This window comes from Heloderma suspectum, chromosome 3, assembly GCF_057233095.1.
Source record: "Heloderma suspectum isolate Gila_16-S chromosome 3, 16-S_ref, whole genome shotgun sequence".
In the NCBI taxonomy this organism is placed as follows: domain Eukaryota; kingdom Metazoa; phylum Chordata; class Lepidosauria; order Squamata; family Helodermatidae; genus Heloderma; species Heloderma suspectum.
Genome location: NC_139460.1, coordinates 76,872,179 through 76,888,325, shown reverse-complemented (window position 1 = coordinate 76,888,325; position 16,147 = coordinate 76,872,179). Strand labels below are relative to the sequence as shown.

General features: G+C 45.7%; 1 protein-coding gene across 1 annotated transcript in view; it reads left to right on the top strand.

The window, feature by feature from the left end:
* The window catches only part of TMPRSS15 (transmembrane serine protease 15), a 107,926-nt gene that overhangs the window by 53,936 nt on the left and 37,843 nt on the right, over positions 1 to 16,147 (top strand). The window contains exons 15-16 of the mRNA XM_084841709.1: positions 4,406 to 4,495; positions 11,273 to 11,398. Coding sequence (XP_084697835.1) covers positions 4,406 to 4,495; positions 11,273 to 11,398 — 216 coding nt within the window. The remainder of the gene's footprint in view (positions 1 to 4,405; positions 4,496 to 11,272; positions 11,399 to 16,147) is intronic.

Sequence of the window (16,147 nt, the reverse complement as noted above, 5' to 3'; positions counted from 1 at the left end):
TGGAGAGCCTCCATGGATAGAGAAGGCTCTCCTCTTTACACAGTCATCTTCTACTTGTTCAGTGGGACAATGGAGGGGGTGGGGTTAGAGCGATTCCCCTCCTCACATGTTTAAACAACATGCTTTTTAGAATGTCTGAATAGGGCTTTTGTTACACCATGTTTATTAGACTGTAACAGAAGACTTCGTAGCTTTTTAGCAGATAGGGTGGTATATAAATGTTAGTAATATTAGTGTTGTACAAAACATTTCTCCCACATTTATTTTCAGCCGTTCTCATTCAATTTGATAGAAAAGACGTTGCTTTCGAAAAGAAATTCAATAGTGAAGAAAATTTGGGTGAAATTCTCATAGATTGGGTTTGAGTTTCTTATAGGGATGGATGAATCCACCCCCGCCCAGTATCGATGGGCACCTGATGAAGCGCTGCCCCTGTTTGAGCCCCCCAGGACCTGTGTTTGAGCCCCCACAAGCTCAATGAGCCACCAGCACACTCAACCTGGGTCCCATCCACAGGCACCCGCCGTTTTGTTGAGCTTGCTTTTATGGAAAATAAGGAGCTGATTAAAAGTGGGCATATTTAACTATGCTCACATTTGGGCTGGGAAAGCTTGATCTATGCAATATTAGAGGCATAATGCCTCTAGCATTGTGTATATCAAGCTCTCCCAGCCCAAATGTGTGCGTATTTAAATATGTGCATTTTTAATTACCTCCTTTTTTCCATAAAAGCAAGCTCAGCAAAATGGTGGGTGCTCACGGACAGGTCTGGGTGAGTGCAGGTAGCGTCCAGGAGGGCGCAAGTGGGGGCAAGCAAGGCCAGGAGCATGATGGGCACGGGCGGGGGGTACAGGCATGGGTGGGACCCCGATGGACTCCCGGACCTAGTCAGATGTCTGCACCATCCCTAGCTTCTTGTGCTCACCTTACTTAGAAGGGAGCTAAGGAGTGTGGGTAAGTGTCCTGTTTTTCATTGTACAATCATCTCTCTGGTAGCCTGTAGCCTCCTTGGCATCCCATACTTCAGTTAAAGCCCAGAGGAAGACTTCATGAGGTAATTTCTTCCATAGGGCTTTTTCAAATCATGAAGCACAGGCAAGCTAGGAGGCTGCAGCTCAATGGAAAGATGTGTAATATAGGGATGGCGCAAGCATCCGGTTGGGGCTCAAAGCCTGGTGAGAAGCTGCTGGTTTGGCCCCCCAGATGCCAGTTCATGGATCTGTTCAACTCTTGCCTGACTCGCTGCATGCTGAGTTGGGCAAGAGTGCAGGTGCCCAGTCCCTCAGCGAGCCGGCTGTCTATCACGGAGAGGGGAAGAAGGCATGCTGCACAGGACAGGCTGGTAGTTTTCCATAAGTCTCTTACACACTTACGTAGAACGACCAGCCTGTCCCTCGCTGTTGCCACTGTAGCAAGGATGAGCAAAGGAGGAGAGTTGGACTCGATGGCCTTGTAGGCCCCTTCCAACCCTACTATTCTATGATTTCTATGATTCTATGAGAGGGAGGTGCTGCCTTCTTCACCTGTCTTCCCCATGTTGGCAGGGATGAGGAACAGGCTGGTCGTTCTATGTAAGTGTAAGAGCCTTACGGGAAACGACCAACTTGTCCCTTGCCACCGCTGCTGTAGCAGATGGGGCAGAGGGAAGAAGGAGGCACCTATCCTCTTCTCCCCCCTCCCCCGCACTACAGTGACGGCAGCTGATAGTTTTATGTACGTCTCTTACACTTATGTAAAACAACCAGCCTGTCCCTCGCTGTGGCTAAGAAGGGCGATGGCAGCAGGCACCCCAGTGCTCTCCCAGGAGGCCGGGGCTAGAGCGTGGGGGCTGGCCACCTAGGTCCTTCTTCCCTGTGCCCAGCCCTTGACAGCCAACGTGAGGAAGAAGGGTGACAGTGGCCTCTAGAGGAGGCCAGGCTGAGAGGCTGTGGGTTGGCCACACCGAGCACTCAGCAATCAAGCCCTTGTGCGCATAAAGCACAAGGGCTTGACTGGAGTCCTTGGCATGGAGAGGAGGGGTGGCTCGCACAGCTCGCGGGCTGGCGGGGTGAGTTTCAAGGCTTACCGAGCAGGCCTGGGCCATGTGAGCTCAGGAGAGCAGCTCATTGAGCTCCCCCCACCCCAGACAGAGATGCGCTCGTCCATCCCTAGTGTAATAGAAAGAAGACACATACACAGCACTCTGTCACCTTGCAATGATCAGGTAAGCTGAAAAGCACCATCAAACTAAATTAAAAATCACCCGGAGAATGAGGCAGAACAATGGAAGGAAGAAATTTGCATGGGGGAAGACATTTTTCAGGAAATTGGAGGACATATATTTGGCTTAGCACTAGCTCCACCCCCTTCACCTGCATTGTGGTAGATGCAAAATGGGGGCCAGCCTGCCAATACAGTTAATGCTGTTGCCATTTGCAGTGGCAGCACAAAAAACAAACAAAAACCCTTACAAAAAAGAAACTATGCTACAACCCTTGCCAGTGGTAAGCCCTACCTGTGAGAAACTGTTGAGAATTTCTCCTCCCTATGGAAAAAAAATCAGTGAACTTGTCCCCCCAATTTCTCCGCCCACAAATAGGGTGGAGAATTTCAGGCCATTTGCACACAGCTGTAATAAACATAAAATAAATATTTAATAGAGTTTCTTTCTTTCTTTCTTTCTTTCTTTCTTTCTTTCTTTCTTTCTCTCTCTCTCTCTCTCTCTCTCTCTCTCTCTTTCTTTCTTGCCAAATACAAAAACAAAATTTCTCTTATCTGGAACTTCAATACACACAAATTCACCTGTATTCTAAATTCACCTTCTCTTAAAGAAAGCAGATCTTGAAACAGACAGACACATGAACTGTCGCTTGTACGGTTGTTCACTCTGGTCTTTAGCAACAACCACTGAAGCATCGAAACCTGAAAGTTGCCCCAGCACCCTGTGGCTTGCCATTTCAGGGTTATTGGGGCAGGCACTCTGAAGTTGAGCTTCTTTCTATAAATGAATAAGCAGCTCTCAGCCTTTCTCCATTATATGCATGTTCTGCAGCTGTGACTACTATGTCTAATAAAACAGTATAACAGGGATGCATGCAGCAATATTATAATTGAATATCTTTTCCACACAGACTAGTCAAATTATCATTAGATTTAATGGTATCATTATAATCGTAATGGCAGATCTTGTAAGTGCTTCTTTCAGGTCATCTACACCTAGACAGCTGCTAATATATCTTGTTAGACCAAGAATAAAAGATACCTTACCTAGTGAGCTGTTCAATGTAAAATTATACTTTCAATTATTCTAAAACTTAGCTCTTCATTATTTAAGAATGACTCTTCTACTTAGTATATAGATATTAGGGAGGCTAGTAATTTTGCCCGGCTTATTTGGTTTGCTTTTCTACATTTTTCTTTAGGACCATAGAAACCTTTAAGATAAATGGACTACTTTTTGAGCTTCCTAAATTCTACCTACATTTTAGAAAAGAATATTATTAAATGTCTCCTTTGTGCACACTATGAATTATGAAGTGCTAATAATAAGCTTTCAATTTATAAATAGTAGCAGTTATATAATTAGTTGATTCAGTTCCTCTCATTCTTCAAAAAGCACCTAAGAACCCTCAGCTATTGTCCCCAAATGTCTATAATTTGCTGAGATTTTAACTTAGTATCTCTCTACTTCCATTTTCTTTCCTTCCCCCATTCCCTTCCTTTTCCTCATGTGACTGTTTATTTAGATTATATTTTGTTGAGGATGATTTTATTATATACTGTAATGCCTTGTTTTTTAGTCTCTTAAGAAACCATTATTATTATTATTAAGTTATTTTTATTATTACTTATTAGAATTGTCTTATTTAGTCAAAACAGCTACTTGAGAACAATCACACTTGTTCAGTCCACACATCTGTAGACACAATATCTTCTTTATAAGGATCCACATGAAAACTCTTTCTCTGAGTTTAGGCACAGGAAGAATTTTATTATACCTAACAAATTAGTGTGTTTAGTTTGATAATGAAAAATATGTTACCTTGTGTGTTTCCTTATTCGCTCTAGAGAGCTAAATTTGTTGCTCAACTCTGAATGTCCCTTCTGTTTTATGGCTTACAGCTAAACAATAAAATTACTACTACTAAATTACTACTACATATCTAAAACCTACTTTTCCATGTTTGGAATATAAGCCCTTCTTCAGCATGAATGAATGAGGGGATTTTATCTCTAAAGGGGGACCCATCTGGTAGAAACAGGGAGCAGATTAGTGCTTTTAAGGGTGAGATAAGGATATCTCCAAAGGTCACTGTGGTGGGATGAGGACTGAAACGCTGCTTCTAAGTTTTCAACGCAAATAAGAAACTATGCTGTCCAAAAATAGATGGATTGTCTTTTCTGAACCATTTTTTCTTTCTTTCAGATGACTGTGGAGGCCCATTTGATCTGTGGGAACCAAACACAATATTTAGTTCAATGAGCTATCCCAACAACTACCCTAACAAAGCTTCTTGTAAGTAATACTGCTTGTCTCAAAACATGACTGGAAACATCGCATATGAGCCCTGATTAGCGCTTGTAAATGAAGTGCATGTTGTGAATCCACAAGGGTGCTTTGTATCTACGAAGTCACATTTGACTTCAAGAGAAGAAATTTCTCAAAAATGCTGGGATTGGTAAAAAGGAAGTCAAAATGGAAAGTCAAGAGAGGCAAATCTCTCCAGAATACTTGGGGGCTACTCAACACCACAATAATAGAAGCTCAGCTAGAATGTATACCACAGGTCAGAAAAGATGCAATTAAGTCCAAGAAGTCACCAGCATAGATATGACACATGAGCAGTGTCAAGGAAAAGAAAGAAGGCTTTCTTCAGAAAATGGAAGTCTTCCCCAAATGAGGAGGACAAGTAGGAACACAAGCATGCACAAATGAAATGCAAGCATTCAATAAGGGATGTGGTAAAAGATTTTGAGAGGTATATCGTTAGTAACAGGGCTGTGCACAGACCTCCTGCTTCACTTCGGACTGATTCGGAACCCATCTGCTTCTCTTCAGATCCAAATCCGAAGCAAGATTCAGATATCCAAATTATTTGGTTTTGATCTTTTCTCCTTGACTTGCATTGGAAATCGTAAATGGCCATAACTTTTTCAATTTTCATGATAAATACATACATTTCAGATGGTTTGGCTCAGGAGTTTTTATGCTAGGTGTAGGTGAAATTTGAGTTTTTCATCAAAAACTCTCAAAGCAAAGAGCTATAACTTTTCTCTGTTTCCACAGAAGTGCATGAAATTTGGGGACTTGTCAGCCTCCATGGAGGGGATCCACCTGTCAAATTTCAGGCAGTTTGGCCCAGTAGTTTTTGTGCTAGGCACAGGTAGAGTGTGCTGTTCTTGTCAGGAGCACCCTAGCAGCCTCTTTCAGTAGACTCCAATAGCCAACTCAAGACACAGACAAAAGGATTCTTTTCAAGGCTTTAATCCTTTTACAATGTAATGACTCTTTCAGATGCTAATCACCAGCGACTAAGCAAGGAACAGCAGAGTAGCCTATGCTCCGAGTAGGCAGTTGATCCCCGTTTGAAGGAGAGTCACTTGAAGACCCTGAACTTATGGGCTAGGGAGAGATCCTCCCCCTTTCCCTTGGGTCCACGGGAGGCGGCCATTGCTTGCATGCCAAACGGGTGCTACGCCTCCTTTCCGCACCCTCCATCGCTCGTTCCTCCCTGCGTCTGCGTCAAGAATCTAGCAAGCCCCGTTCCCACACTTTCTCACTGCTAGGATCACTATCTATCTCAGGAATGCCAGCAGGAGGAATCTCTGCCAGCTGCTGTGCCTGTGAGGGATGAGCTGGCTCCTCTCCCACAGATTGCTGATCCTCCTCAGAATCAGAACTGCTCTGGGGTTCTATTGTCTCAGTTTCCACCCTGACAGTTCTCAGAAACTCAAACCAAAGTTCATTAGGGCATAATCAGAGAAGTTTAAGCAGTGATTAGGAGGGGATCACTATCCCTAATCTCTGTTGTAGGTTTTTTTGAAGTGCAGAATAACCCCTTTTCCCTAGAATGACATTGCCTGGGGAAAAAACACTGACTGGTAGGCAAGCTGTCAGAGTAGTTTTGTGCTAGGAGCACAGAATGTGCTTTTTTTCAACACAAACTCTCAAAGCAAAGAGCTATAACTTTTCACTAGTTGCACAGAATGGTCCCAGGCAGCAGCACCTCACTCATCTCTACCCCTGCCAAGATCCCGAAGATCCCTCATATTGGGCTTGCTTTGCCACACAGGGGAATATTATTTGAATAATAGATGTTATGTGTGTAGTGCTTTGCCCGCTGTATTTTGAAATGTGGATGTATGTAGAGCTTTGCTTGAACACAAAACAGGCACACACACAGGCACACAAGAGCAAAATACAAGCAAATACAGAACTACCTACAAGCAGAGAAAAGAGTTATTTATTTATTTATTTATTGCAAATATATAGAGTTCAAAAATGGGAAGGGAAGGAATACAGGAATTGGGGGGGGGAGCAATCCTATGGCCTCTAGTCAGCGGCTAGACTAGACTAGGATAGGTCAGTTCCCTAAGAACTGACCTCCACCCCTCCCGTGCTGCCTCATAGGCAGCATGGAATGGCCCCACACTCCACACTCAGAAGAGGAGCATGGGGCAGCAAAAATGGGGCATTCTGGGGGCAGGACAGGGAAGTCGGAAATGCCAGTACGACACATCCTATATGTCATCCAGCTGCCGCTTCCCACACTCCGAGGTCCCATGGCTAGACAGCCGAAATTGGCTGTCTAGCCATAAATGCAGGGCAGCTGAAGCTCAGAGGGAAGATCCCCTCCACATTTCTCCTGCCCTGCATTGGATAGGCAGTCACCTCCAACTTTGGAGGCAGCTGCCTATCCCAACAGGATTGTGCCCTAAAGGATCTAGCAAGAAAGACAGGGAAAACTACAAAGAAAGAGTTGACTTGAGAATGGTGGTGGGTGGGGAGCGAGCCAAAGAACAAAGCAAGGCAAGGCAAGTGAACTACTTTTAAAATATTTCCATTTTTTTATAAAGAATCCAGAAAGAAAGAAAGAAAGAAAGAAAGAAAGAAAGAAAGAAAGAAAGAAAGAAAGAATAAGATGGTTGAACAATTCAGAAGGGTGGGGGGTGGGGACCAAAGAACAAAGCAAGGAAAGGAAGTAAACCTCTAAAGTACTAAATGTTTTTGGTTTAAAATAAATAATCTTAAAAAGAAAGAAGGCAATAGTTGGATTGAGAAGGGCTGGGTGGGAAAGAATAAGAACAAAGCTGCAGTACACACACCACAGATCTAGCCAAATAACTTCACAGCTGTCTCCAGTAACACCACCAGATCTCTCTCTCTGTCTCGCAGTGAACAAACACTGACTTTTTTCTCTGATATAATAGGGATGTACGAAAGGGACTTAACTTGTCCCGCAGCTTTTTTCGCGGTGGGGGGGAGGCGCTTCGCTTCTCCCCCCAAAGTTCATGCGAGCGGGGGGTGTCTTCCCGCCTCGCCCGGCTGAAATTCAGGCTGGGGGGGAGGCTTCCCACCTTGCCCCCGGCCAAAATTCAGGCCAGGGAGAAGCGCCCCGTCTCCCCGGCCGTGAACTTCAACAGAAAAGTAAAAAAAAAAAACCCATGATAGGCTACATAACAATTTACGTAGCCTATCACGGCTAGATCTGCAAAGTCAGCCATGATAGGCTACGTAAATCGTCACGTAGCCTATCACGGGTGACTTAAAAAAAAAAAAACGCGTACGCAAATGGCGGCCCCCATAGGGAGCCGCCATTCGCGTTCCTTATTTGGTCGCTGTAGTCTATGTAAAGATTTACGTCGACTACAGCGAAAATAAGGGCAACACAAATAGCGCTTCCCTCCCTCCTCCTCCTCCCCGCCTCCCTGATCTTTCTCAAATTGATACATTTTGGAGACAGTCTGTCTGGGCTTCAGAAGGCATCAGAATAGCTCCGAATCTCCAAGGTGGACCGAGACACTTGGTCGGTGACCCACTTCGCTTCAGAGCACCTTGGTGCTGGTCTGATTTGCTTCAGATTGCATCGAGGAACCCTCAAAGCCCCCAATTCACTTCAGCAATGCACAGCCCTAATTAGTAGCATTAGGACCAATATTTTTTTTTTTAAACCCTCTAAATACATCAGAAGCAAGAAACTACCCAGGGAGGCAGTTGGCCCATTCAACGACAAAGGAATTAATGGAGTACTTAAGGATGATAAGGAGATTGAAGAAAAGCTGGATGAATTCTTTGCATCTGTGTTCACTACAGAGGATGTAGGGCAGAGGATGTAGGGTAATGATATTTTCAGGAATCTGAGGATTTGAGGCAAATAATGGTGACAAAATATGAAGTTCTAGGCCTTATCAACAAATTTAAAACAAACAAAACCAGGTCTAGATGGTATCCATCTGAAAGTTCTTAAAGAACTCAAATGTGAAGCAGAGGAGCCCCCTAAGGATTGTATTGGGACTGGTGCTTTTTAACTTCATAAATGATCTGGATTTTGGGGTGAGCAGTGAAGTGGCCAAGTTTGTTGATGATGACACCATATTATTTAGGGTGGTTAGAACAAAAAGAGACAGCAAAGCTTTCCAAAAGTATCTCTCCAAACTGGGAGAATGGGCATTAAAATCGCAAATGCAATTCAATGTAAGCAAAAAATCCTATCTTCACATATACATTGATGGGATCTGAGCTGGTGGTGACTGACCAGGAAAGGGATATTAGTGCTGTGGTGGATAACTCAATGAAAACATCAACACAGTGTTTGGCTGCTAACTATCCATATTAGTGATCATTAGGAAAGGAATCAGAAAAGCCATGCCAATATCATAATGCCATTATACAAATCTATGGTGCAACCACACTTGAAATACTGTGTACAGTTCTGGTCAGAAAGGATATTGTAGAACTGGAAATGGTGCCAAAAGGGACAACTAAATTAATCAATGGGCTGGGGCTACTCCATTATGAGGAAAGGTTACAATGTTTGGGGTAGTGCTGTGCCAAAAATGTTGACTCTTCAATTTTTGGCATTTCATGGGGGGAGGGATGAAAACTCTGGAGAAAGAGGCTGGGAGAGGTGAGAATTTCAGAGAATTCTCTCTTGGGGAACAAGGTTTCCACGTGCCTTTTTAAGTGTAAGCAATTCTTGAAGGGTCTTCTTTCTATTTTTTATTTTTTTAAAAAAACACCCCCTGCATTTATAGGAGCCCAGGCTTCTTCTGCAGCCCAGCAGTTCTTTCTGAACTCCCAGGAGACCATGTGGCCTCACCCTCTCCAATAGGCATGCAGGAAAAACTCCCCTCAGCTCCTTGGGAGTGCAGGGGGTGTTTTTAAAAAAGAAAAAAATAGACAGAAGATCCCTCAAGAATCACCTACACTTTAAAAAAGGTATGTGAAAACCCTGTCCCCCTCCCCAAGGTGAAATTCTCCAAAATTCTCCCCCCACCACCACCCATGAAAGAGGCAGAAGAAATAATGTCTCTTTCGCAGGGAGAGAAAAAGTTCCCCAAAATAGGGGCAGGTTTCAGCACAGCACTAGTTTGGGGCTTTTTAGCTTAGAAAAAACAGTGTATAAGGGGCGACTTGATAGAGATGTATAAAACTATGCATGATGTGGAGGAAATGGAAACTTCTCCCTCTCTCATAGTTTTAGAGCCCAGGCTTCTCAATGATGCTGAATGGTGGGAGATTCAGGGAAGAAAAAAGGGAAGTACTTTTCATACAGTGCATAGTTAAACTATGAAATTCACTACCACAAGAAGTTAGGGATGTCAGAGAATTCCGCCACGGATCTCAGGGAGGCCGAATGCCAGCACATTCGGCCCCCCGAAATTGGTGGCAGAACGGTCTGCCCCCCCGCCCCCCCCCCCCGGGACGAGACTTACCCGGGGTGGATCTTCCTGGCGGCGGCGGCTCCGGCGGCGGCTCCGGCGGCAGTTCAGCGGCGGCGGTGCGGCGGCGGTGCGGCGGCGGTGCGGCGGCAGTGCGGCGGCGGCAGCAGCCGGTCTTCCGACCAGCTGCCACCACCGCCATTTCCAGTTAAAAAAAACAAACAAAAAACGTGATAGGCTACGTAAAGATTTACGTAGCCTATTACAGCTAAGTTTTTTTTAAAAAACCGTGATAGGCTACGTAAATGTTTACGTAGCCTATCACGGCTGACTTAAAAAACAAAACAACGCGCGTACGCAAATGGTGGCAGCCGTGGCCTCTGCCATTTGCGTACGTGCGTTGTTGTTGTTGTTTTAAGTCAGCCGTGATAGGCTACGTAAACATTTACATAGCCTATCACGGCTGACTGCAGGGACGCAAACGGCGGCGGCTATGGCCGCCGCCATTTGCGTCCCTGCTAGCCAGTGGCCGGATGTCCGGCTGCTGGTGGAGCTGGCTGGCGGCTCCGCAGAATCCCTGCGGAGCACAGCCGGCCGGCCAGGATTCCGGGAGGGGGGGAGGAACGGAGCGCCTCCTCCCCATCCAGGATTCCAGGGGGAGGGACGAAGCGCCTACCCCCCCCACCACCATCAACATAATCCGCAAAAGGTAAGTGCCTTTCGTACATCCCTACAAGAAGTAGTAAGGGCCACCAGGTTGGATTAGATACATTCCTGGAAGATAAGGCTATCCATAACTACTGGTCATGATGGCTATACATTGCCTCCAGTATCAGAGGCAGGATGCTCCCTACACAAACATGATGTTGCCATTGCTCTCGTCTCATGTCCTGTTGCTTGCATACCAAATGCTGGACTAAATAGGCCTGTGGTGTCATCCAGCATGACTCTTCTTATATTTTTATGTTCCTATATTATACGATGCCTAAACAATCCACAAAGAGGATTGCATCCCTGAGGTGGAATTCCACAAGAATCTTGATTTGTGGACCCTGTCTCCACACACACTTGCACTAAAAGTAGTAGTGACTACTGACCACTGTCGTAATTATTTTTCTCTGAGCACTCCCAAATAATTCTGAGAAAATTATTGTAGGATGTATTGATTTTGAAAGATACCGATACTGAAGAATAAGTGTAAGTGTGAGAACGAATATGCAAGGCAGACTTGAGACAATAAAAATACAATGGACTATGTTTAAACTTTATTCAGACTTGAAGAGAAGGCTGTGAAAAATGGCTGCCTCGTTGTGTAAGCTGCTGCTTCCATCACTTTTTGAAAAGATGCTGACAAATGAGCACTCTAATGAAGGACTGTTTCATGCTATCTTTCTTGAATTCATTCTTCTAGGTGTGTGGTATTTAAATGCAGAGAAAGGAAAAAATATTCAACTTCATTTCCAGTATTTTGATCTGGAAGATATTTATGATGTTGTAGAAATCAGAGATGGCAAAGGAGCTGATTCTTTGCTTTTGGGCAAGTATAATCTACTAATTAATATGATAAATCATATAAAATTAGAATGGTGTGTACAGCATTTCATCTTCCCTGGAAAATGTAAGTTGCTTCTTTTTTCTTTTTTTTTAAGATTCCCACAGTATATTTGTGATAATTAAAGGGAGCTGCAATTTCAGAGAAATGAGAGTGTATTTACTTTGCTGTTTATCCTTCCCAGACTTAACAATATATTTCACATATACATATTTGCAATAACAGTAGCATCAAGAATACAAGGCCCAATCTATATGGGCACTGTGGGTTACAATACCAGGCTCCAAAACTAATTTAGTGCTAGGAACATGCTATCATCCCCCAGACCAGAATACTCAGAGTGACCTTGAGATGGAAAATGAAATCAGGGACACCTCACAACAAGGAAGTGTTGTAAAAATGGACAACTTCAATCACCCCCACATTGATTGGATAAATGCATGTTCCAGCCACGACAAAGAGGTTACATTTCTCGATGTCCTAAACGATTGTGCTCTAGAACGGTTGGTCATGGAACCGACCATAGGGGAAGCAACCTTGGACTTAATCCTAAATGGTGTTGCCCAGGACCTAGCACGAGATGTAAATGTTGTTGAACTGGAAACAGTGATCCCAGTGCTATCAGATTTAATGTATATTTAAGTGGAAAATTGCCCAGGAAGTCCAACACATTTGACTTCAAAAGATGAAAGTTCTCTAAAATGAGGGAATGAGTGAAAAGGAAGTTAAAAGGGGAAGTCAAGAGGATTAAATCCCTTCAAAATGCTTGGAGATTATTCAAAACAACAATAATAGAAGCCCAGCTAAAATGTATACCACAGGTTAGGAAAGGTAGCACCAAGTCCAAGAGGTTGCCAGCATGGTTAACGAGCAGGGTTAAGGGAGATATTAGAGAAAAGAGAGCTTCCTTCAGAAAATGGAAGTCTTGCCCAAGTGAGGAAAACAAAAGGCAGCACAAGCTTGCACAAAGGTGATGCAAGCAGACAATAAAAGATGCAAAAAAGCATTTTGAAAAGCATATCACTAACAACATCAATTCCAACAATAAAGAATTCTTTAAATATGTCAGATGCATAAAACCAGCTAGGGAGGCAGTTGGACCATTGGATGACAATGGAGTTAGAGGAGGACCGAAGGAGGACAAGAAGATTGCGGAGAAGCTGAATGAATGTTTTCATTTTATTTATTTATTTATTTATTTCTATACCGCCCAATAGCCGAAGCTCTCTGGGCGGTTCACAAAAACTAAAACCAAACAACACACATTAAAACAATTTAAAATAAATAGAACATTAAAACCACAATATAACAATACAACCACAATAAAACCTAGCAGCAGTACAGGAGTTTAAAATACAGATTTAAAACAGCAAAGATAAAAATTTAGAAAGCTAAAATGCCTGGGAAAATAAAAAGGTCTTCACCTGGCGCCGAAAGGAGTACAATGTAGGCGCCAGGCGAACCTCACTAGGGAGCTCATTCCAGAGCCGGGGTGCCACAACAGAAAAAGCCCTCCTCCTAGTAGCCACCCGCCTCACTTCCTTTGGCAGGGGCTCACGGAGAAGGGCCGCTGATGATGATCTTAAGGTCTGGGCAGGCACATATGGGAGGAGGCGATCCTTCAGGTAACCTGGCCCCAAGCCGTTAAGGGCTTTGAATGTTAACACCAGCACTTTGAATCGGGCCCGGAAATGGACCGGCAGCCAGTGCAGCTGGAAAAGTACTGGCGTAATATGAGCTCGCAGGCCAGTCCCTGTTAACAATCTTGCTGCCCTATTTTGGACCAGCTGAAGTTTCCGGACCGTTTTCAAAGGCAGCCCCACGTATAACGCATTGCAGTAATCCAGACGAGAAGTTATCAGAGCATGGATAACTGTAGCTAGGCTATCTCTGTCCAGATAAGGGCGTAGTTGGTATACCAGCCTAAGCTGATAAAAAGTGCTCCATGCCACTGAGTTCACCTGTGCCTCAAGTGACAGTTCTGGATCCAAGAGCACCCCCAAACTACGAACCTGATCCTTTAGGGGGAGTGCAACCCCCTCCAGAACAGGTTGATTATCACCTAGCCGGGCAGACGAACCACCCACTAACAGTACCTCTGTCTTGTCTGGATTGAGTTTCAGTTTATTGGCCCTCATCCAGTCCATTACCGTGCCCAGGCACTGGTTCAGAACAGCCACTGCCTCACCTGGTTTTGATGAGAAAGAGAGATAGAGCTGGGTGTCATCCGCATATTGATGGCACCTCAGCCCACACCTCCGGATAACCTCCCCCAGCGGTTTCATGTAGATGTTAAACAGCATGGGGGATAGAATAGAGCCCTGCGGAACCCCATGGCACAATTGCCATGGCACAGAGCAATAATCCCCCAGCACCACCTTCTGGAATCGGCCATCCAAGTAGGAGTGGAACCACTGTAGTGCAGTGCCTCCAACTCCCAACCCAGACAACCTATCCAGAAGGATACCATGGTCGATGGTATCGAAAGCCGCTGAGAGGTCCAGGAGAATCAACAGGGTCGCACTCCCCCTGTCCCTCTCCCGGCAAAGGTCATCCCACAGGGCGACCAAGGCAGTTTCCGTTCCAAAACCAGGCCTGAAGCCCGATTGAAATGGATCTAGATAATCCGTTTCATTCAACAGTGCCTGGAGCTGTCCTACAACCACCCGCTCAAGCACCTTGCCCAGGAAGGGGATGTTGGCCACTGGCCTATAATTGTTAACATCCTCTGGGTCCAGGTTAGGCTTTTTCAGGAGTGGTCTAATTACTGCCTCTTTTAAAGCGGCAGGCACCACTCCCTCTCTCAAGGAGGAATTTACAACCTCCTGGACCCAACCGGACAACCCCTCCTTGTTTGATTTAATAAGCCATGAAGGGCAAGGGTCAAGCACACAAGTGGTCGATCGGACTTGGCCAAGCACCTTGTCTGCATCCTCAGGCCTCAGTAACTGAAACTCATCCAATAAAACTGGACCAGACGGTGCTCTGAACGCCTCTACCAATGGAACTGCATTAATCGTGGTGTCCAATTCATGACGAATCTGAGCGACTTTATCCTCAAAGTGCTGCGCAAACCTGTCACAGCGTGCTACCGAGGGTTCCACCGTCTCTCTCCCTGGCCCAGAATGTAACAGGCCGCGAACCACTCGGAAAAGCTCCGCCGGACGACACTGAGAAGATGCAATGCTGGTGGAAAAGAACTGCCTCTTTGCCACCCTCACCGCCACAGAGTAGGCTCGATAGTGGGCTCTTACCTGTGTTCGGTCAGACTCAGCACAAGTTTTCCTCCACCTGCGTTCTAGCCGTCTCCCCTCTTGCTTCATTGCCCTCAGCTCAGGTGTATACCAAGGAGCTGGCCGGGCTCTGCTCAGAGGCAGAGGGCGCTTGGGCGCGATCGTGTCAACCGCCCGAGTCATCTCTGCATTCCACAGAGCAACCTGGGCTTCGACAGGAGCACCAGCCATACCAGCAGGAAAATCCCCCAGAGCCCTCTGGAATCCATCGGAATCCATTAATCTCCGGGGGCAGACCATTTTAATAGGTCCCCCACCCTTGCAGAGGGGAAAGGCCGCCAGAAGTCTAAACCTCAGCAGGAAGTGATCTGACCATGACAAAGGGACAGATGTTAATTCCTCTACTTTCAGATCACCATCCTCCTGCCCAGTCGAGAAAACCAGATCAAGCGTGTGTCCTTTTATATGCGTTGGGCCGATGACATGTTGGGACAGCCCCATGGTTGTCATGGCGGCCATGAAGTCCTGAGCCGCCCCAGATACAGCGGCCTCAGCATGGAAGTTGAGATCCCCCAGGACCATCATCCTGGGGGTCCTCAACACCAAGTCCGAGACCACCTCCGTCAGCTCAGGCAGGGAGTCTGATGGGCAGCGGGGTGGGCGGTACACCAACAGAATCCCTAATCTGTCCCGGGTACCCAACACAAGGTACAGACACTCAAGATCTGCACTCGAATGAGCAGGAAGCCTGGAGAGGGAGATTGAATTCCTATAGACCACGGCAACCCCCCCTCCCCGACCCTCAAGTCGGTGTTGGTGCTGCACCGAGTACCCAGGAGGGCACAGCTGGGAGAGAGTGACCCCTCCCAGTTCCCCCACCCAGGTCTCAGTAATACATGCCAGGTCAGCCCCCTCATCCACAATCAAATCATGGATGAGGGAGGTCTTATTTTGGGCCGACCTGGCATTCAGCAGCAGCACCACCAGACCCGAGGGCAGACTGGTAAGGCTGCCAGGAACCATCAGGTTGGGGGAAGAACCAGAAGAGGGGACAGCTGTAAGGTGTCTAGCCCCTCTTCTCCTCAGCTGGCCTGTTAATCCCCCAATGCCATACCTCCCCCTGCCCGTGACCACAGTTATGGTGGCACCTCCCCCACCCCCTGAGTTGTCCAATAGTCCTCCCAGGCACATATTAAAATATTAAGATATAAAATATACAATAGTTTTCATCCATCTTCACTGCAGAAGATATAGGACAGATACCTGTGCCTCAACTGATGTTTTCAGGATGGGAGTCCGAGGAACTCGGGCAAATAGTGGTGACAAAAGATGACATTCTCAGCCTTATTGATAAATTGAAAGCAAATAAATCACCAGGTCCAGATGGTATCCATCCTAAAGTTCTCAAAGAACTCAAATATGAAATTGCTGATCTTCTAATCAAAATATGCAACATGTCCCTAAGATCAGCCTCTATACCAGAGGACTGGAAGATGGCCAA